The sequence below is a fragment of the Hyla sarda genome, chromosome 4, assembly GCF_029499605.1.
Source record: "Hyla sarda isolate aHylSar1 chromosome 4, aHylSar1.hap1, whole genome shotgun sequence".
NCBI lineage: Eukaryota > Metazoa > Chordata > Amphibia > Anura > Hylidae > Hyla > Hyla sarda.
Window position 1 is genome coordinate 226732814 of NC_079192.1, and position 23611 is coordinate 226756424.

The window sequence follows — 23611 nt, forward strand, 5'->3', positions numbered from 1 at the left end:
GGTTTTGTAGGGAATTGGCTGGTGTGTACAGTATTCCTGTCCACTTCTGGGCTTCCTGCTCCTGTACAGTACTAAACAGTGATGCATTCAGTACGGTTTGTATTGCAATGTTTTGAAAATCACATCCACCTTGTTGGCAATGGGAATTCAGTGCAGAAAATCAGCACATTTCTGCTACCTGTACATTTAAAGTTGAACAACCATCTAATATGTATGATGGCCTCCAAACTACAGATTATTTTTTTTTTGGGGGGGGGGGGGGGGTTAAGCAATGCCTGCTGGCCTCCGGGATCCTACTTATGATAAAAAGGCACAGCCAATGCAATTACCATCACTTACATGTATGGCATGGCACCTTAAAACACGTCACTTCACAAAGTACATGTACGTCATTTTGCATAAAGGAGTTAAAATAGGGAATCTCTAATATTTTGTATCTTAAAAGGAAAACTGTCAGCCTGCCATACTGGCTGGTAGTGCAGGTGAGCATGAATAAAATGGATCTGTTGCTGCATTCCTTTGACATCTTCATAACTGCAATTAAGCAAATCATCAGCCAGAGGAACAGGCGGGGTTATGATGGCGGCCTCGGGCACAGTGACATCAGATGTTCGTTCAGCACTAGGCCCAATCATACATATTCATACAATCCCCTCTTTAGTCACTCCTACTGCACATGTTCTTCTTCCTGGGTACACCTTAAAGCAGTCACAGTGCAGCTTTACATCAGCGGTGGCCATCATGGATGTGTGAGCTGCCTCTAAGCAATCGGACCATCAGCCTCCATAAAGTTTACATTGTGCAGGCACAGAGATTGTTTCAATAAGTAAACTTTATGTAGGCCGTCAGTCTGATCGCTTCCGGTTGCATCCAGAAAGCAGCGCACACGCAGTAGGAGTGAATCCAGTTGTAACCCTGTCTGTGCCTCTGGCTGATCCCTTGCATAATCACAACTATTAAGATAACGGAGTAACTCAGCCACAGGGCATGGTAGGCATTGTTTTATTCGTACCACTGGTTAGTGCGGGTGACTGCTGACAGTTTTCCTTTAAAAGCCAATTTAAGTGTATTTGAATTTTAAACATTAAAGTGAATGTGTGGCTTAGATGTTTTTTTACTGATTACAGCCAGATAGTAAAAGATGTTCTTAATTTTAAATATTTGCAATCTGTTTTCATTTTTAGTACAATATTATGGGGGGTAGCCATATTTCCTAAGCTGTATTAACAGCATTTACTGACTTGTTTTTTTACAACAAGTGCGATGGACATAGACACAATAAACATCTCTGGACCCACTCATAAAATGGTTTTGTAAGCATGTTCTGTGACCTGTGCAGAGGTCATTCTACAGGGGAGAGGAGGCTGAGCTGCTATTGTGTTGTGTCATCTTTTGCTGTAATGCTGTACAGATCACTTTCCAGCAGCCTTCTCTTTATAATAACAGGCAGAACATGAAGTCTCATCTTTTTTTTTATGTTTCTGATGACACATTCCCTTTAAAAAGGGGCTCTGTTACCCCTTCCCGAACAGCACCAAACTACAGAAATGAGTTAATAGGCTATAAGATGCAGATTCCAAATCTGTCACTATCCCTTTCCTGCAGTAAGCCTACAAACACACGAGTCTTCATAGTCATCTCCATTATATGGATGAGCTTAGTAACACCGTTTATGCATCAGTATGCAGTGCATGTCCCATCTGCTGGCTAACAGGAGAATGCAAGTACGGAAAAAGATGAAAATCACAGATTTGGAATCAGCATTTACTGATTCCTATAGTTTAGAAGGGTTTCTGAGAGGTCAGTCTCTTTCCACATTTGAAGATAAATATTTATTTGGACTTTTACACTACACTGGTATCACCTTATTAAAAACTGCCATTATGTAGGGGTATGGATATGTCTGCAATATTGTCAATACACAGTGGGGGGAAAAAGTATTTAGTCAGCCACCAATTGTGCAAGTTCTCCCACTTATAAAGATGAGAGGCCTGTAATTTTCATCATAGGTATAACTCAACTATGGGAGAATACAAAAAAAATATACTTGATAAAATAAGTATTTGGTCACCTACAAACAAGCAAGATTTCTGGATCACAGACCTGTAACTTCTTTAAGAGTCTCCTCTGTCCTCCACTTGTTACCTGTATTAATGGAACCTGTTTGAACTTGTTATCAATATAAAAGACAACTGTCCACAACCTCAAACAGTCACATTCCAAACTCCACTATGGCCAAGACCAAAGAGCTGTCAAAGGACACCAGAAACAAAATTGTAGACCAGCACCAGGCTGGGAAGACAACCTGCAATAGGCAAGCAGCTTGGTGTGAAGAAATCAACTGTGGGAGCAATTATTAGAAAATGGAAGACATAAGACCACTGATAATCTCCCTCCATCTATGGCTCTAATAGAGATCTCACCCCATGGTGTCAAAATGATCAGACAAACTGTGAGCAAAAGTGCCAAAACCACACAGGGGGACCTAGTGAATGATCTGCAGAGAGCTGGGACCATAGTAACAAAGGCTACCATCAGTAACACACTATGCCACCAGGGACTCAAATCATGCAGTGCCAGATGTGTCCACCTGCTTAAGCCAGTACATGTCCAGGCCCCTCTTAAGTTTGCTAGAGAGTATTTGGATGATCCAGAAGAGGATTGGGAGAATATCATATGGTCAGGTGAAACCAAAGTAGAACTTTTTGGTAAAAACTCAACTCATAGTGTTTGGAAGAGAAAGAATGCTGAGCTGCATCCAAAGAACACCATACCTATTGTGAAGCACGGGGGTGGAAACATCATGCTTTGGGGCTGTTTTTCAGCAAAGGGACCAGGATGACTGATCCATGTAAAGGAAAGAATGAATGGGGCCATGTATCGTGAGATTTTGAGTGAAAACCTCCTTACATCTTTTACGTCTTTCAGCATGACAATGATCCCAAACACACTGCACGGGCAACGAAGGAGTGGCTTCGTAAGAAGCATTTCAAGGTCCTGGAGTGGCCTAGCCAGTCTCCAGATCTCAACCCCATAGAAAACCTTTGGAGGGAGTTGAAAGTCCGTGTTGCCCAGCGACAGCCCCAAAACATCACTGGTCTAGAGGAGATCTGCATGGAGGAATGGGCCAAAATACCAGCAACAGTGTGTGAAAACCTTGTGAAGACTTACAGAAAACGTTTGACCTCTATCAATGCCAAGGGTATATAACAAAGTATTGAGATGAACTTTTGTTATTGACCAAATACTTATTTTCCACCATAATTTGCAAATTAATTCTTTCAGACAATGTGATTTTATGGATTTTTTTTCTCATTATGTCTCATAGTTGAGGTATACCTATGATGAAAATTACAGGCCTCTCATCTTTTTAAGTGGGAGAACTTGCACAATTGGTGGCTGACAATCCTTTTTCCCCACTGTACCTGTCACTAGTGCATATTCTATGGTCATAAATAAGAGATCCTAGAGAGCCAAACTGCTTGGAATTACAAGTCACATAGTTCTGGAGTCATTTAGTAGGGCCCATTGCCAAACTATAAGGGTGTTTTTACTCACAGCTTTTTAATAACAGTTATTTGATATTTGGAATTATAGCCGTAGGTATGTCAAGTAGGCAGTCAAAAATAACTGGTTAAAAAACTGCCACAAAAAGCTGTGTGTGAAACATACCTTACATTTTCAGGCAGCTAAAATGTAATTAAATGAACTTGAACAGAATTCACAAATCATAGTATATCAATAGACAGACATTTGGTATTACAAAAAAATGTATTATTATACGAGTCGCGACTGCTGCTTTTGAAGTTGGAGAAGCCAGATTATTTCTTCTGAAGCTGCTGCACAAAAGTCTGGGTGTATCCCCAGACAAAGGAAGAGGTTCTTGTAACAAACATACAAGAAAACAGACAAAAGACAGAAAACTGTGAATTTATAAAATTCTATAACATAAAATGTACCGTTACAAATCCCTCATAAGGCCTGATAATCAATATGGAGAAATATGAAAAAGTTACTTGAACACAGCAGAAAATTCAGGTAGCAATCTATAACACCACAAAAAAAAATAAACCAGGCTTGTGCTTCATCGGGAAACAAAGTTTTAGAGCTAATCTTATAGATACATAGTATCAATACATAGGTTAATAAAAATAATTGGAATGCAAACTATTCACTCCAATAATATTTTTACATGCTGAGAAAATATGACAAGATTCTTTTCAGCAAGAGTTGGCTATACATTTATCTATTGATCTAATATTCAGTTATAGTTCAGATAAAGTTGTCCAGGCAGGCTGAACGTAGTAGTTTTGCAACAGCTGGAGGCACTACTGGCGAGCACTAGCAGTCCATGCATCTTTTCCTGATGCGGAGAACACACATTACCTGTAAATGCATGAGGTTTGCACATGTGTTTCCACTGCATGCCTTGATAGTATTTCTCATCAATCTCAGCTTCTCCAACTGAAACAATCTCAGATACAGGGACAATATGACCACCTGCAAAATGGAAAAGGAACAAACCTGGATGTTAGAAGTCAGGAATAAGTACAAGCCTCTTGTATGGCAAGTAGCCTAATAAAGCATGAAGGGAAGAGGTGTTCTGCTCTAGGTGACAAGCTGCTATTCTCATTGAAAAAATACTTTAAAAAAAAAAGAATTGCGCAAAAGGAATTTTAAAGTAAAATCCTTTTGTCCTTTCATCTAACTGTATTATAAGTCCAGTTAACCCCTTAACTATGCAGGACGTAAATGTACGCCCTGATGAGGTGGTACTTAATGCACCAGGACGTACATTTACGTCCTATGCATAACCGCGAGCATCGGAGCGATGCTTGTGTCATGCGCGGCAGGTCCCGACTGCTGATAGCAGCCAGTGAACTACCTTTAACCCCTCAGATGCTGTGATCAATACAGAGAACAGCATCTGCAGCATTGCGGACACTGAAATGGATGATCGGATCGCCCGCAGCGCTGCCGCGGCGATCCGATCATCCAGCATGATAGACTGAGGTCCCCTCACCTGCCTCCGTTGCCTTCCACGGGTCTTCTGCTCTGGTCTGCAATCAAGCAGACCAGAGCAGAAGATGACCGATAATACTGATCAGTGCTATGCATATTTCAAAAAATATTTGAAAACACCTCCCCCAATAAAAACGCAAATTTTCACTATTTTACCCCCAAAAAGTGTAAAAAATATATTTGATATACATATTTGGGATCGCCACGTGTGTTAACATCCGAACTATTAAAATAAAATGTTGATACCGTACGGTGAACGTTAAAAAAATAAAATAAAAATGTCCAAAATAGCTTTTTTTTTTTATAACATTTTATTCCCCAAAAAGTTTTTTTTATAAAAAATGTATTAAAAGTTTTATATAGGCAAATATGGTATCAATACAAAGTACAGATGACGGGCCAAATAATAGGGGGATTTTAAAAGTACTAATTTGGTTAAACAGTTTGCAATTTTTTTTTTTTAAGCGCAACAGTAATAGAAAAGTATGTTATCATGGGTATCATTTTAACCCAAAGAACACATGTCAGTTTTACCGTGGCGTGAAAACGAAACCTTCCAAAATTTGCAAAATTGCGGTTTTCTTTTTAATTTCCCCAAACAAATAGTATTTTTTGGTTGTGCCATACATTTTATGGTAAGGTGAGTGATGGCATTACAACGGACAACTGGTCGCGTAAAAAAAAAAAAAAAAAAAAAAAACCCTCATACTAGTCTGTGGTTGAAAATATAAAATAGTTATGATTATTTGAAGGCGAGGAGGGAAAAACGAAAACTTAAAAATAAAATTGTCTGAGTCCTTAAGGCCTTAAAGGAAATCTGTCACCAGTGTCACCTGCACTAACCTGTCGGTACAGATAGTGCAGTTGACACTGATGACAACGGTACTCACTTTGTCCTGTTCTTTGACAGGGATATCCGGTAATCTTGTCAGATATCTCCGTTCCAGGCACCTGGCTTGGGGCACAGTTGGAGCTTAGTGACCTTACCGCTGCTGCGAGACCCAGCAAAGCGCAGAAGCGACTTTAGGCATGGGCGGAGCTTAGTGACATCACCGCTGCTGCTCCCTGCTGGGTCCAGCTGTGAGAGAACAGCAGCAGTGACATCACTAAGCTCCGCCCGTGCCCCAAGCCGCTGCTGTTCTCTCCTGGGACTCGCAGCAGCGGTGACACCACTAAGCTCCACCCATGCCCAAAGCTGGTGCCCAGAGCGGAGCTAACGGACAAGATTACTGGAGATCCCCTCCACAGAACAGGACAAGGCAAGTATCGTTGTCATCAGTGTCACCTGTACTATCTGTCGGTACCGACAGGTTAGTGAAGGTGACACTGGTGACAGATTTCCTTTAAGAAGTGTGAGAAATATTGACATAATCCTCCTTATGTTTCTTTAAAAAAAAAAAAAAAATAACCACAGATGCCCAAGAAAAGTTTACATTAAAAAAATACATAAATAAATAAATAAATAAAAAGGTCCCAGAGATCCTATCTAGAGATAAGCGAACTTACAGTAAATTCGATTCGTCACGAACTTCTCAGCTCGGCGGCCGCTGACTTTTCCTGCATAAATTAGTTCAGCTTTCCGGTGCTCCCGTGGGCTGGAAAAGGTGGATACAGTCCTAGGAGACTCTTTCCTAGAACTGTATCCACCTTTTCCAGCCCACCGGAGCAACGGAAAGCTGAACTAATTTATGCATAAAAGTCAGCAACCGCCGAGCTGAGAAGTCCGTGACGAATCGAATTTACTGTAAATTCGCTCTTCTCTAATCCTATCTTGTGGAATAAAAGAATAAAAATAAAAAATAGTACTTCTAACAGTGTGTTACATGAATTTAATAAACAGGAGGGCAGCCTTTCTTTATAGGAAGCCTGGTTTCACACAGAGTCCTATCTATAACCAAGTATCTCTATTAATAAGGGTTTTAAATAGTTTAAAGAGAAAAAAAAATGTATTATTAACTGTGATTTTTCTACTTCAATTATTCTTTATGAGGATGACAAAAGTCTACCCGTTGCGAGAAGAAAATCAAATAAGCATCCTTAATTGAATCCTACAATGTGATTACGCTTGTTAAGTAAATCTAAATTTACAAGCACAAGGCAGAAAAAGTCCTAGGAGTTGTTCTAAACCTAAACAACAAATCACAGGAGGAAAAAAAAAAATGACAGCTTTACAGCTGCAGTAGACTATAGAACAGTGTTTCCCAACCAGAGTGCCTCCAGCTGTTGCAAAACTACAACTCCCAGAATGCCAGGACAGCCTTCGGCTGTTCGGGCATGCTGGGAGTAGTAGTTTTGCAACAGCTGGAGGCACACTGATTGGTAAACACTGTTCTAGAAACTGCAGAAAAAACGATTAGGTCTGAGAAGCCTCACAATGATGGCTACAGCACAGATAGCAATACATTGTGACGAACTGCTAACAGTGACAAGAGACGCCAGGGGATTAGCCTAGAATTGCCCACAGCCCAAAAGTTCTCTAAACTACAAGTAGTATTGATAGCTGGAACATTTATTTAAAGGAAAAAAAAATACACTGCCTGTTTAAGTAAAGAAGAGTTGCCTTTAATTTTTTTAATACTATAGTTAAGAGGAAATAGAACACAGCAGAGAATGTCCCACAGAATGTCAGGATGTCAAAAATACAGGACACAATAACAAAGGATCCAGACATTTTAACATTTACCTTCTAGGGTCCGTTGGGTGCCACTGATGTCTGTCATACTAGCGATATTTTTGCAGTTTTGCTCCTGTGATGTAGGAGAACCTCCGAAAAGACACAGCTCTGAACAGAGCCTAAAGAGATTGTCTATGTGCCAGGTCCTAACTTATAATAGTAACATAATTGCAATTTCATGTAGCTGGAGGTCCTACAGCACTCGAAAAACAGAGCAGATTTCTTCAAACAACTGCACCAAATTTGTCCGCAGGTTTTGTGTGGTGACTAGGTAACTTTTGTATATTCAAGGTTAAACATAATTCACTATATTAATACACCATAGGCTCTGTGTAATACCACCTAGAGCACGGGTGTCAAACACAAGGCCCGCGGGCCGAATCCGGCCCGCCAGACCTAGTCATGTGGCCCGCGTAGCCGCCGCCGGCCTTCACCTTTTATTCTCGCTTTTTTTTTTTGGGCACAAGAAAGCCGCCTCTTCAGCGCATGCGCGGCAGCCTACAAGCCAGAGAACGTCTGCCCTCTAGCGATCCTCCTTCGGTCCTCCGCCTCTATGGTTGTACGCACGGGACTTCAGTGACGTCCCGTGTGTACAACCATAGACACGCGGGAGGACCAGGACGACGACGGGATCATCGCAGGATGCGCGCCGGCCAGGGCCTGGTAAGTGACTGGCGGCACATCTTCTTCAGCGTTCCGGTCACTGCTCAACCGGTCCTGGCACCTACTGCTATGGTCCATAGGCCATAGCAGTAGATTGTGACCCCGGGCCGGAGGAGCGGTGACCGGATCACAGTGGGGGCAGCACACAGACATACAGCCTCCAGCCGTACACTGTATATGGCTGGAGGCTATATGTCTGTGGGGAGGGAAGGGGGGGGGGGGGATGTGCTGCCTACCTAATGTGGGGGGGAACTATACTGCCTACCTAATGTGGGGGGAACTATACTGCCTACCTAATGTGGGGGGAACTATACTGCCTACCTAATGTGGGGGGAACTATACTGCCTACCTAATGTGGGGGAACATGCTGCCTACCTAATGTGGGGGAACATGCTGCCTACCTAATGTGGGAGGGAACTACAAGGTACTGTACATTGCGGTAGGAGGGGTAGTCTTATATGGCGAGTATATCCCAAACTCTACATTTTAACTGTAAAAGTTGGGGGTCGTCTTCTACACCCAGTCGTCTTATACGCCGGCATATATGGTATGTGGGGGGGGGGGGGGGTGGAGGGGTCCTACAGATACAACCGGCCCTTTGAGGGTGACCAAACTGCTGATGCGGCCCCCGATGAATTTGAGTTTGACACCCCTGACCTAGAGAGATAAAGAGCTGATACAACATCACACCAAGAATAGTCCTGTCCACTCTTCTGAGTTCCAGAGTTCAGAGTTGTCTGCTGTTGTATTGAGACATTACCCTATAAGGCTGGGTTCATACTACGTTTTTAGCAATACGGGACCGTATACTGCTGGGGGGGGGGGGATGCAAAGGAGTCTTGGCAGCAATTGACCCTGGCATTTTGGTTGATCATAATAATTGGATTTTAAAAACTAGTACTTTGTAATGTATAAGAAAAACATTATGGATGTTGGAGAAACCCCAATAAATAAAATGCATTTGGTAAGTTTTTAGCTGAATGGAGCAATGTAGAGGGATATTTTTTGTGAAAATTTGAATGAGAGTGCTCTGGACCTCCGACTGGGTGGAAGGTTCACCTTCTAACACGACAATGGGGGAGATTTAGCAAAAGCTGTCCAGAGAAAAAGCTACTGAGTTGCCCATAGCAACCAGTCAGATTCCTTCTTTCATTTTTAATAAGGCCTCTGGACAGAAAAAAAAGTCGTGATTGGTTTCTATGAGCAACTCATGACTTTTCCTCTGGACAGGATTTCATAAAATTTCCCCAATGACAATAAGCACACAGCCAAGAAAACACAGGAGTGGCTTGGGGACAACTGACAATGTCCTCGAGTTACACAGCATTGTCGCTGACTCTTACCCAATCTAACGTCTCTGGAAAGACTTGAAAAAAAGGCAATTCACTGATGGTCCTATCCAGTAGTTAGTCAAAATAATTGGTTGAAAAATTGCCACAAAAAGTTGTGTGTGAAATATATCTTACATTTTCAGGCAGCTAAAATGTAATTAAATAAATGGACATGTACATGGTGGTGCTACTGCAAAAAGTATATCAATATAGACAGACCTAAGCAGAGCAGTAAATCCCCCAAATCCACATTTACAAACCTTGCGGCAACATACCCAAGAAGACTGGGGGCTGTAATTGCTGATGATGATTTCTAACAGTCTTTTCTCACTGTCATTTTGGAGTATTGAGTGAAGAATGATGGGGGAGGGAAATTAGATTTATTTTTACATTTTTATTTAAGTACAAGGCTGCAACATGAAATGTGAAAAAAGTGAAAGGATCTGAAAAGTGTCTGAAGGCACTGTCCCAAACTAAGAGCTATGCAATACTTTGTTGCAGTATTTTATTTTTATTTCTGCGTAGAAAACTAAGAGCTCATGCACACTACAGAATTTTTCGTGTGCAGTAGACAACACAGGAATGAATAGGCTTTATGACGGCTTGGACATGTGCCATACCCACTGACAACAAAGGAGTTTTGGGCGGAATTCTGTTGAAAGAGTGAACAGGTTATGGACTATAAAAAACTGAAAACACAGAATAACCTGAACCTCCACTACTATCGTAAGACCTGGAATACATTGGAACTTTTTGCAGCACTACTAGCCGATATTAACTATGAGGCTACAGTATAAATCCAGAGCAATACACTGCATTGTATGCAATTTTGTGGACTATTGGTTTCACGTAATGGTTAATATCAATCAGTAGAAAGTCTTATTGTGGCCAACGCTTGACTCTCCATGGAAAGTGGCCAGCTGGGCTGAATGGCAGACTTGTTCATATTATACAAACCTCTTATAGGCAGAGAACTATAAGAGGGTATAAAGAGAAAATGTAACAGTCTTAGCTGCTTGTCCAGTACAAGATTTCTGTGGGCATTTCCACACATAAGAAGCATACAAAATAGAGTCTGTTTCTTACCTGTATACAACCGATGAGTGAAGCTGCCTGTCAGACCTTGTGCTCTACGTAGGACTCGTGTGAAGCACGCACCTAATGAAAAAAAAATAAAAATAAAACATACATAAATCAAATCAACTAGATATACTACTAATTTGAAAAGTTTGGAATTCTCTAAAAAGGGGAAAGTTGCAAATAATTGTGCAAAATGCAGCTTGCATTTCCACCGACTGGGTCTGTCAGGAGTATGTGTTCACAGTGGGCATATACCACATTATTTCCCTAGACTACAGTCCTTCCAGCCAGCAGCTGTGTACAGAACTGCAACGCTGTTACATGAGTTACGGCAAAGATCCGGCAGGGATACAAGCAGGAGGTGGTTTTGAGATTCTCCTGGCTGCATTTTTTTCAGATAGACGCATACAATGTCTACACTACAGCACATCCCTATCCTACTGCTTGCGTTGTAACTGTTCTACAGCTTCTCCCATAGGTTCACAACATGGCACTAGACCAGTCCTATTATAGGAAAACAAAATGGCAGCAATAAACTTAGAACCAAACCCTATAACTACAATTTACAAGTCTACTTAGTGCTCCGTTTTAGTCTCTTGGACAAGTAGTTAAAAAAAAATAAAAATTAAATCCACACCCCTGCTCACCTTTCAGCTATACTGTAAGCTTGGCCTATGTCATTGCTATCATTTGATTACCAATAAACGTGTGCACACATTTCCCCTTCTATGGGCCTCACATGCACCTATTTCACCAACCTTTACAACTATGTCTTACAATTGCAAGTAGCACCGTGCCATAGAAAGTGTATCACTGACAGTCAGACGTCATTCCTAAATATACTCAGGTCATTTTTCATACAAACTTTGTTCACTGCTATACATCTTGCTCATCTTTCCTTCCGATCTGTCAACCTTCCAACAAATCTTGATCAACTCACTGCCAAACTATGATAACCCCTCTGTCATAACAAATAAATCTTACATGTCTTGGGTACTTTCTGTTGTGTAGTATGCCAAAGGCTTTAAAGACACACTGCATGCTTGGTGGCCAAAATAAATGTTTATCTCTTAACAAATCCAGTGGCTCACACGTGACACTTCCTGGGGCTCTCATATGAACCACATGAATGATTAAGGGTGCGTTCCCACCTGGTGTATACGCAGCGTATTTTACGCTTTGCAAAAAACTTGCGGCAGCAGCGGGAAATACGCTGTGTGTTCCTAGCTCACTATACACACAGGACCTTCCGGCGGCAGCCCTATGCGTGCAGTGAGTTTTGGAGGCAGAGCCGCAGGCCACAGTCACGCCGTAACACGGCCCCACCTCTAACACTTACTAAGCACACAGGGCTGCCGACGGAAAGTCATGTGTGTATAGTGAGCAAGAAATACGCAGCGTATTTCACGCTGCTGCCGCAAATTTTGCACGGTGTGAAATATGCTGCGTATACGCCAGGTGGGAATGCACCCCAGATGTTTCTGTAGACCACACAGGTCACAATATAAAGCTCAGTAATCTACCCAACCTCAATATACTACAGGCACTGGACTTCAGTTACAGTCAGAGCACCTTAAACATAAAGCAAAATTAATAAATAAATACATAAATAAATAAATGAATAAATAAATAAAAAGTCCATAAATGCAATTCAAATACACTGCTCAAGAAAATAAAGGGAACACTTAAACACAATGTAACTCCAAGTCAATCACACTTCTGTGAAATCACACTGTGCAGATGGTGACCACAGACCACTTTTTAGTTCCTATGCTTCCTGGCTGATTTTTTAGTCACTTTTGAATGCTGGCGGTGGTAGCACAAGACGAGTCTACAACCCACACAAGTGGCTCAGGTAGTGCAGTTCATCCAGGATGGCACATCAATGCGAGCTGTGGCAAGATGGTTTGCTGTGTCTGTCAGCGTAGTGTCCAGAGCATGGAGGCACTACCAGGAGACAGGCCAGTACATCAGGAGACGTGGAGGAGGCCTTAGGAGGGCAACAACCCATCAGCAGGACCGCTACCTCCACCTTTGTACAAGGAGGAGCACTGCAACAAATGTGCATGTGTCCACTCAAACGGTCAGAAACAGACTCCATGTGGGTGGTATGAGGGCCCGACGTCCACAGGTGGGGGTTGTGCTTACAGCCCAACACCGTGCAGGATGTTTGGCATTTGCCAGAGAACACCAAGATTGGCTAATTAGCCACTGGCGCCCTGTGCTCTTCACAGATGAAAGCAGGTTCACACTGAGCACACGTGACAGATGTGACAGTCTGGAGAACGTTCTGCTGCCTGCAACATCCTCCAGCATGCCCGGTTTGGCTGTGAGTCAGTAATGGTGTGGGGTGCCGCACAGCCCTCCATGTGCTTGCCAGAGGTAGCCTGACTGCCATTAGGTACAGAGATGAGATCCTCAGACCCCTTGTGAGACCATATGCTGGAGCGGTTAGCCCTGGATTCCTCCTAATGTAAGACAATGCTAGACCTCATGTGGCTGGAGTGTGTCAACAGTTCCTGCAAGAGAAAGGCATTGATGCTATGGACTGGCCTGCCTGTTCCCCAGACCAGAATCCGACTGAGCACATCTGGGTCATCATGTCTCACTTCATCCACCAACACCACATTGCAAAAAAGACTGTCCAGGAGTTGGTGGATGTTTTAGTCCAGGTCTAGGACATCCCTCAGGAGACCATCCGCCACCTCATCAGGAGAATGCCCAGGTGTTTTAGGGAGGTCATACAGGCACGTGAAGGCCACAGACACTACTGAGCCTCATTTTGACTTGTTTTAAGGACATTACATAAAGTTGGATCAGCCTGTGGTGTGGTTTTCCACTTTGATTTTGAGTGTGACTCCATATCCAGACCTCCATGGGTTGATAAATTTGATTTCCATTGATCATTTTTGTGCGATTTTGTTGACAGCACATTCATCTATGTAAAGACGAAAGTATTTAATCGGATTAGTTCATTCATTCAGATCTAGGATGTGTTATCTTAGTGTTCCCTTTATTTTTTTGAGCAGTATACATATTCTAATAACTGTTGAACAGAATGAGCCATGTAAAACTTGGTATAACAAGGAAGGCAGGTCATTTATTTAGCAGTAGAAAAGTTTAGCAGGCAAAACTATATTATTTTATATACATTGATTTTTTACACGGTTCACATATTTTAGAAAATGGATTCAAAAGGTCAGTACATGGGAAACAAAAACCTACAATAAAAAATTTTTTGTACAAACAAAAACATGCTTTTGTGCATTCAGAGGTTGATGACCTGTACACGTCTAGTTCTTTTTACACAGCTAAACACTGACATTGCAAAAAAGATGCAGCTGTTCCAACAGGACAGTGTCAGGACAGGTTGGCAGCCTCAAACAAGGATGTTTCCAGTCACTGGGCAGAGATTTATGAGACACTAGGTTGCATAACTTTTCCTTGTGTGTGTGTGTTTGTGTGTATATATATATCAGGGATGTGGAAATAGAAATAAATACTTGTCCGAGGGTCTAAAACGGAACACAATCTACTTGTCCCAGTACACAAAATAATTTAAACCAAACGAATATGTAAATAATGTCTCTATTAGTTTATTAGGTTTTTCCACTTTCATTTTTTCTTACTCACCCTATAATAGACATATGTCTTATTTAATAAAAATACTATATATGAATAAACAGTCCTGCTAGGTATATTCTATACTACTTGTATGGAAATGTAGTCAATTGCTCTGATATAAGTATAAAATGTATATAAAGAATAAGAATATATATAATAAATAAAATATTTATTACATAAAAAATTTAATATGAAGAGATTAGTAGTAAGGTAGCCGCATCACTAGTATAAGGAAATAATACATTAAAACAAAGAAAGAAAGAAAGAATAAAAACAAAAGAAAGAAAGGCTAATTTTTTCCCCATATCCGGTTTTGTAGCCGGACTGAAAGACGCAGCATATCAGGGTTTTCAGTTGGGCAGCAAAACCAGATACCGGTCTAAAATGAGCAGACCAGACTCCTGTCGGCGCATTTAAATAAATGAGATTCGGCAGGATAACGTCAAGGGCCAGTTTTGACATTTCTAAGCCAGATTCAGACGGATCTCTGAAACATGGTGTGAAGGCACCTATAGGGTGCATTCACAGGAGCGGATTTACGTTCAAAGTCACAGTGTGTTTCTCACAGAGTTTGAAATGGGGGCGGGCTCTTCAGGGGAAATTTTCGGCAGCGGAATTTCCACTGCGAAAAATCCACCACAGAATCAATTAAAGTCAACAGGGTCAGAAGCAGATTTTACACTGCGGAAATTTGCTGCTGAAAATCTGCTGCGGAGAGCCCATCCCCTTTCAAACTTGCAGCAGGAAACACACTGAAAGGATGAAAGTGAATCCGCTCCTGTAAACGTACCCTAAGGACCCCTCCGCACTGCTAAAGTTCAGCTTGTCTGCTCTGAATTAAAATTGCCCTTTTGGACCATTTGCATACCAGACCAGACAGTACCAACGAGAAGAGTGTGCTGACAGAGACCCAGAAAGACAACAGAGATGGGCTAGTACAGCGATGGCGAACCTTTCTTGAGCCAGAGGGACAAAACTGTAATGCACAACACCTTTTTTTCCCTCTCAAAGTGCCCTCAAATAGAAATCATCCCCAGTCTGTGATGTCCCCCCCTTATCCCCAGCCCGTGCAGTATGTTCCCTCCCCCTTATGCCCAGCCCGTGCAGTATGTCCCCTTCACACATAGAAATCATTAAGCAGGGGAGATGACAAGCCGTGTACGTCCTCTTTCCCCTGCTCTTCTGGCTTCTTTTCCCCATGGAAACTTTCATCCTCTGAAGGCAGAGCAGGGGGAGGGGAGGAGAAGCTGTGTATGTCCTCTCTACCCTGCTCTGCCTTCTTTCTACCTTGCAGACCTGCATCCTCCAGGAGGGGGGAGATGAGGGGGGCATGGCTTCTTTCTCCCGTGCAGACCTGCGTCCTCTGTTCTGCCTTCACTCCCCCCAGCTCTAGCTTCAGAAACCTTCGGAGAGCTGAGGGGAGGAGCAGTTGCAAGTCTGCACGGGTTGCATGGCGAACTATGGCCACGTGCCCACAGAGGGAGCTCGGCGTTCCACTGGGCTAGTACAAGCTCCAATGCGCTGTTTTAATAATAAATTCCATCCTAAAATCCCAGACGGAATTTCCACTGTAATTCTGCTACTATTCCGCTTACACAACTGATTTTAGATGAAAATACAAGTCCCATTGACTTCTATGGGATTCTGCAGCTGAATTCTGCCCAAAGAAGGAACATGTTCATTGTTTTGGCAGATGTCCGTTCTGCCGGCTAAATTCTGTTGCTCAAATTCAACAGTGTGCACAGAGCAGCAGAATCCCAATGAAAACAATGGGACTGTGCTGTAAGCATAATTCCACCAGCTGAAATTCAGCAGTGTGGACAGGCCCTAAATCCATCTTGAGAAACTGGGTTACATGCGGACACAGAAGTCTATGAAAAGGGCAGGGGAAGAAGGGGATGGCTGCAGAGAGAGACAGAAAGTGATTGTACACCATCTTACTGTGAGTATTAGATCTCAGCCCAGTGCTCAATTACAGCTTACCCTGCTCAGTATGGCTTTAAAATGTCTACCATGCTGTTGCTTCTTCATAGTGTGTACTACAGAGACATAGAATGAAGAGGACCCACTATTCTGTGTGTGCAGTGAATGGCAAGCAATCAGAGGGTCAACTGCTCAGGACCCCTGTTTTCTGGCAAAGTTTCTGCTTTGATTTTCCAAAATTGTGGTAGGTGCAACAAAAATGCTATATCCTGACTCCATAGAGATCGCAGTCTGCAAATTGAGCTAGTGGGGTGGAAAGGAATCTGACTGGTGATGTCATTCACAGGAAGCCAGCGGCGACACTGATTTTTTGGTTGTCAGTAGTGATCACACCTTACAGCTACTGTTATGAAACACATGGATGCTGCTGTGCTGGAATTAAACAAATGGCGCTGTAGGACTAGTGTTGGTGCATAATATAAGGGGAAAAAACTAACGAACCTGGAGTGCTTCTTTAACCCCTTAACAACCACAAGTGTATATTTACGCTTGTGGTCGGCTCCAGTTATGTGAAGAGCGTGCTTCATATCTGGCAGGTCCCGGTTGCTATCAGCAGCCAGGACCCGTGGATAATACAGGACATTGCCTATCGGGCCGATGTCCGGTATTAACCATTTCGACGCCGCGATCAAAGTTGATTGTGGTGTCTAAAACGGGAGAAAACAGTTGCCAGTTAGCTCAGTGGGCTTTTAGGGACCGCCGCAGCATCCCAAGACAGCAGGAGACTTCAAACATTAGTGTGATTTAACCCCTTCCCTAATAAAAGTTTGATTCCCTTTTCCCACAAAACAAAACAACTAAATTTGTAAATAAAAATTAAAAACATATGTGGTATCGCCGCGTGCGTAAATGTCCGAACTAATATAAATGTTAGCTAAACCGCACAATCAATGGCATACACATAAAAAAATTCCAAAGTCCAAAATTGCATCTTTCTGTCACTTTATAAAAAACAATCAAAAAGTCCCATCAAAACCAAAATGGTACCGATAAAAACTTCAGAACACGGCGCAAAAACTCAGCATCCCTATATATGGAAAAATAAAAAATAAAGTTATACACTTACTAATTTTGTTTCATGTAGTTATAATTTTTTTCAAGTAGTAAAATAAAAAAACCTTTATAAGTTGGGTATCCTTGTAACCGTATGGAACTACAGAAAGAAAATTTGGTGTCATTTTTACTGAAAAGTGCACTGCATAGAATCGGAAGCCCCAAAAAGTTTTTAAAAAATTGTTTTCCCCCCCAATTTTGCCCCACAAATATTTTTTTTCTGGGTTTGCCGTAAATTTTGTGGTGAAAGGATTGAGGTAATTACAAAGTACAATTGATGGCACAAAACAAACCCTCATATGAGTCTGTAGGTGCAAAATTGAAAGAGTTATGATTTTTAGAAGGTGATGAGTGCAAAAATGGAAAAACCTGTGGTCCTTAAGGAGTTAAAGTAGAAGCATATACTGATTTTTTTATGTCAGTTTTAGCATGAAACATACATTAAAAAGGTACTCTACTCCCAAAGAAGCAAAGATAAGGAGCCCAAGGGGTTTCATGTGACTTTAAAAAAACGACAGGCTCGTAGCTCTGCCATGTCCATGAGGATTTTATCTCAAACATAATTCGTATAGATATCACATCATTTAGAAAGACCATGATAACTTTAGCAGTGTTCAGTATTATTTGATTGTGTCCCCTCACCCCGACACATCTGTACGACGACACTTTGCTCTTTGTAGCTAGGATGCCGCTAACATGACAGTCCAACGAATGCCAAGCAAGTTCCGTAAGAGTATACAAAGGAAGCAAACTGTACAATACTCTAAGCAGACTAAGTGAAAGCGCACGGCAAAAAAAAATAAAAAAATGGAGACGTTTGAAAAGGTCACGACTCATTTTTATAGTGAAGCAGCTTCCCGATTGAGGATGTCATTTTAATTGAAAAGACAAAATCGCCCAATAACCATGGAATGTGCAAATGTGATGAATATAAATACCACGTAAACTAAAATGTGGACGCTTCCTTTCGGGAAATGCTGGATATGTCACCCAGAGCGCGGCACATTTCTGCTACATTGCTCAATTACTGCTCATTATTGGTCTCACTCTAATTACCGGGCTGTCAAATTAATGGATGAAACACTAATTATGCTTCATTTTTCCGGACTATTCATCTGCACTAGGGTATACTCATCTACTGAGCATTTCTGTTTCTTCCAGACATCTCAAGTGCTAGTCAAGGAGAAAAGATCAAGTCATTTTGGCCATGGTCGTAAGAAAATGACGCCATGATTACAAAAAGGTCTTTGAACAGAAATTCATAAGAAAAAATTATTTTATTTTAAAGGGAACAGGACCTAGTAAAATGAAATACTGTACAAAAGTCAGAAAACATCCATTGTTTCATATCAAGTCCAAACAGCCACTACATAGGCTATACGATTAGATAAAAGGTTCTTCTGTTATGCCCCAAAAACACACCATGTCTATGGGTGGTGATTGGTATTGCAGCTCATTCAGTGTCTGTGTGCCGAGACCTCCACCAATCAATAGAATGAACAGGAAGAAGTATACAGCTAGGAACTTCTCTTCCCATCTCTCTCCTTGCTGCAGGAATCTGATCCTATAGAAAATGGATGGGCCCGCCGCCCGGCTTCTTAACCCCTTAAGGACCAGGGGTTTTTCCATTTTTGCATTTTCGTTTTTTGCTCCTTGCCTTTAAAAAATCATAACTCTTTCAATTTTGCACCTAAAAATCCATATGATGGCTTATTTTTTGCGCCACCAATTCTACTTTGTAATGATGTCAGTCATTTTACCCAAAAATCTACGGTGAAACGGAAAAAAAATCATTGTGCGACAAAATTGAAAAAAAAACGCAGTTTTGTAACTTTTGCGGGCTTCCGTTTCTACGTAGTACATTTTTCAGTAAAAATGACACCTTATCTTTATTCTGTATGTCCATACGATTAAAATTATACCCTATTTATATAGGTTTGATTTTGTCGGACTTCTGGAAAAAATCATAACTACATGCAGGAAAATTAATACGTTTAAAATTGTCATCTTCTGACCCCTATAACTTTTTTATTTTTCCGTGTATGGGGCGGTATGTGGGCTCATTTTTTGCTCCGTGATTTTTAACGGTACCATTTTTGCATTGATAGGACTTATTGATCGCTTTTTATTCATTTTTAAATGATATAAAAAGTGACCAAAAATGCACTATTTTGGACTTTGGAATTTTTTTGCGCGCACGCCATTGACCGAGCGGTTTAATTAATTATATATTTTTATAATTCGGACATTTCCGCACACGGTGATACCACATATGTTTATTTTTATTTACACTGTTTTTTTTTATTGGAAAAGGGGGGTGATTCAAACTTTTAATAGGGGAGGAGTTAAATGATCTTTATTCACTTTTTTTTTCACTTTTTTTTTGCAGTGTTATAGGTCCCATAGGGACCTATAACACTGCACACACTGATCTATGCTGATCACTGGTTTCTCATAAGAAACCAGTGATCAACGATTCTGCCGCATGACTGCTCAGGCCTGGATCTCAGGCACTGAGCAGTCATTCGGCGATCGGAAAACGAGTAGGCAGGTAGGGGCCCTCCCGCTGTCCTGTCAGCTGTTCGGGATGCCGCGATTAGCCGCGGCTATCTCGAACAGCCCAACTGAGCTAGCCGGCCACTTTCGGTTTCACTTTTAGCCGCGCGGCTCAGCTCTGAGCGCGTGGCTAAAGGGTTAATAGCGCGTGGCTAAAGGGTTAATAGCGCGCCGCGCGCTATTAGAGGCGGGTCCCGGCTTCACTATGACGCCGGGCCCGCCGTGATATGACGCGGGGTTACTGTGTAACCCCGCGTTATATCAGGAGAGCAGGACCAAGGACGTACCTGTACGCATTTTTGGCCCCTTTGTTTGGTACCAAAAAAAAAAAGTATAATTATAATAATATAAATAATGATGGGAGTAGTAGTGACTGTACTAATAGACATATCTCCCCGGTGTTACTCCTGAAACCCGATGCGATCATCCATAATATAGCAGAGATGCGGAGCGGCTCTATACAGCGCTCGCATCTCTGCTCTGTACTCTGGCCAGTGATGTGAATAGCACATCACTCATTCATATTTTCCGCTATTCTGCAATAGAAAGGACGATCACTGCGGGTGTCAGGAGTGACACCCGCTGTGATTTGTCCTCAACTGTAGCTACCACTGCTCCCAACATGGAGCACACTCTGCTCCATACTGGGAGCTGTAGTACCTGCATTAATAGACAGATCGCAGCGTGTGTCACGTCTGACACCTTTTGCGATCTGTCTATTAATGCAGGTACTACAGCTTCCAACATGGAGCAGAGTGTGCTGTGATTGTCCAGTATAATGTATAGATGCAGGCGGCCGGCTGCTCTTCTATGGTCCCCTGCACTGACTTATGTATACACCTATTCATATTTCCCACAGAGAGTTGTGATTGGCTGGAACAATCTGGCCAATCACAGCTCTCTGCGGGAAATATGAATAGGTGTACATATACGTCAGTGCAGGGGACCATAGAAGAGCGGCCGGCCACATGTTTAAATTATACAGGAGGATCACAACAGACCAGTAGTACAATTACTACTACTCCAGCATGGAACAGTGTGTTCCATGCTGGGAGTAGTAGCACCACCCAAAAAATGTAAAAAATAAAGTGAAAACCACACACTACATTTCTATTATTGTCTTCGACATTTTTAGTGCCCTGCCCGCACACAAATTGATCCCTTTTTAAAAATTTATAAAAATTTTGTGATAAAAAAAAAAAAAAAAAAAAAGATAACTATCGTTAAATACAATTTTTTTCCATCACAACTGTATCTTTTTTATTATTATTTTTTTAATGGTACCCTACAAAATTTTATAAAAAAAAAAAAAGGTATCTCCATCACTTTTTTGGATCACTAAAGTCCAAAAAAGAATAAAAATCGCCTGCAAAAACGCCAAAGTTAAAACCCACATGGCGTCTTTCTTAGCGTTTTTTTTACTCCCATAGACTTCTATTGGAGAAAAACACAGATTTCAGTGAAAAAAACGCCACAGGCTCTACCTGCTACGATTTAGCAAAACTGCCATGGAGCTGAAAAACGCCAAAAGAGTCAAAAAATGCCAAAAGGATTAAAATAAAAAAAATTAAAAATAAACGCCAAACTGAGAAACGCAAACTGGAAAAATAATTTTGCGTTTTTTCATTGATTTACAGCTAACATCTGGCCGCAGCCTTTTTTTGACCGAAAAGACGCCATGCAGCAGAATAGGAGTTTTTCTTGGTGTTTTTCCACACCCAAAAAATTTTAACAAGTGGAATTCCAGCCTTAGGATAGAATTGGCGAGGAATTCTCGCTTAAAAAAAATCTGCTGCGGAATTTGTTTGGGGTTTTTTAGCATGGAATTCCGCACGGAAATATAGGAGGAAACATTTTTTTTGCTGGATGGCAACCACTGATTTGAATATTTTTTTTATTTTTTATTTTTTTTTCCCCTTTTCTCCTTTTGCGCAGATATGGCATGGAAATTCCGTGCAAATCAAAAAAGAAATTGTAATTTGTGGTTGTCGTCCAGCATAAAAAAAGAAAAATTAATAAAATTTTTCCTCCTATATTTCCGCGTGGAATTCTGTGCGAAACGGTGTCGGGCTGAAAAAAACTTTTTCATTGATTTCTATGGGACAAAGACGCGGATTCCGCATGAAGAAAGAACATGTTCATTCTTCATGAGGAATGGAATTCAGCATCCAAATTCCGATTGCGGAATTCCTCAGTGTGAACTGAGGAGCGGAAATACAGTTAAACTCTATTGGATTCGTCATTGCTGACTGAATTGGAGAGGAATAAGCGAGAGGAATTACTCGAGTAGTAAATTCCTCTTCAATTCCTCAGTGTGAACATACCCTTAGCCTAACATAGTAGGGTGCTACCAAGTGTTCAAGGTGTATAACAATGTGCATGCTCACCTACTTTGGTGCTAAAGTGCTGATGGACATACATGCTTAGTCTCTCTACCACAGTCTTCTGAAAAGTGATCCTCTGGTCACTGACAAGCTTGGCTGAAAGCGGTTTCACTTGTAGAGAGGCCAGAGTTTTGGCAGTATAGCTGAAAATAGTCCCTCTGCAGGGGCACTAAGAGCAGCCTTATCAAATTCTGTCCAAATTTCACCCCTAGCACCAAAAAGTTTAGCTGCAGAATCAAAAGGCAACACATGGAAGCAATAGATAACCATAGTTTTATGCTAGAAACACTGCAAGGACATGCGGCTTCCTCCAAAAAAGGTCATCTGTCTTCAATGTCACCATCGCACCATAGAATTGGCTGCTTTTTTTCCCCCCTCTAGCACCCCCTTTTACTACCGACGGTGTTAGTTTGGGCACACTGGGTGTAAAAAAATAAAAATAATAGGAGGAGCCTAATTTATTTTAAAGTGCCTGAATCTGTAGAGGCTCCACCTATATGTTGACAACTTTCGAAAGGGCCCACAGGTTCTCTGTTAGGAGTTATGTTCCATGGAATAACCTGTTTAACCATTAGGAACTGCCCATATTACAAAACACCATCTATGGAGGTCCATAGCCTTACACACGAAAATACAACCAGTGCGATAAACTTGGCAAAACTGATACATTTACAGCATTTTTTTTTTTTTTTTTACAGAACATAATACACCCAGAGGATATTAAAAACTACTACTGTACGGTAAGATTTGACACACACAGTAAAAGCTGAAGTTTTAATTGCTAGGCAACGTAAGATTTATCACTGTCTCTGCTGTAAATTATTCATTAATCATTACCATAATGTATGAATACTGCATAACAATACTATCCTCCAGAGACAGATAGAGTTAATGAGGCCGCGCCGCCCCCTCCAATCTAGCTGAAAAACGAAGGCAAAAGACGTACACACAGAAATAACCCAGACAGTGTTCTCACTGAACATGTGGATCACCTTCCAACCCTTCTATATTACACACAACTTGTATAGTAACTCCACCTTCCCAGCTACAATACCAAATATAAGAGAATTAACTCATTTACTGCACCAAGGAAACGGCTCTCAAGAGATCAGGAATACAGTAAGGTAGTGGGGGTCCTGCCAAGGTGCCCAGAGAATCAGTGATTAGGCAAGGGGCTATAACTATGGCCTGCTTGCGGCTGCTGGAGACAGCCAGGAATCTGTAAACAGCCTAGCCAGTTG

At 41.6% G+C, this 23611-nt stretch overlaps 1 protein-coding gene across 1 annotated transcript in view; it reads right to left on the reverse strand.

Annotated features, from left to right (window-relative positions):
• CERK (ceramide kinase) overlaps positions 1 to 23611 on the reverse strand; it is an 85876-nt gene that overhangs the window by 38960 nt on the left and 23305 nt on the right. Inside the window, exons 2-3 of the mRNA XM_056573699.1 lie at positions 10777 to 10848; positions 4387 to 4500 (exon numbers count right to left, since the gene is read on the reverse strand). Coding sequence (XP_056429674.1) covers positions 4387 to 4500; positions 10777 to 10848 — 186 coding nt within the window. The remainder of the gene's footprint in view (positions 1 to 4386; positions 4501 to 10776; positions 10849 to 23611) is intronic.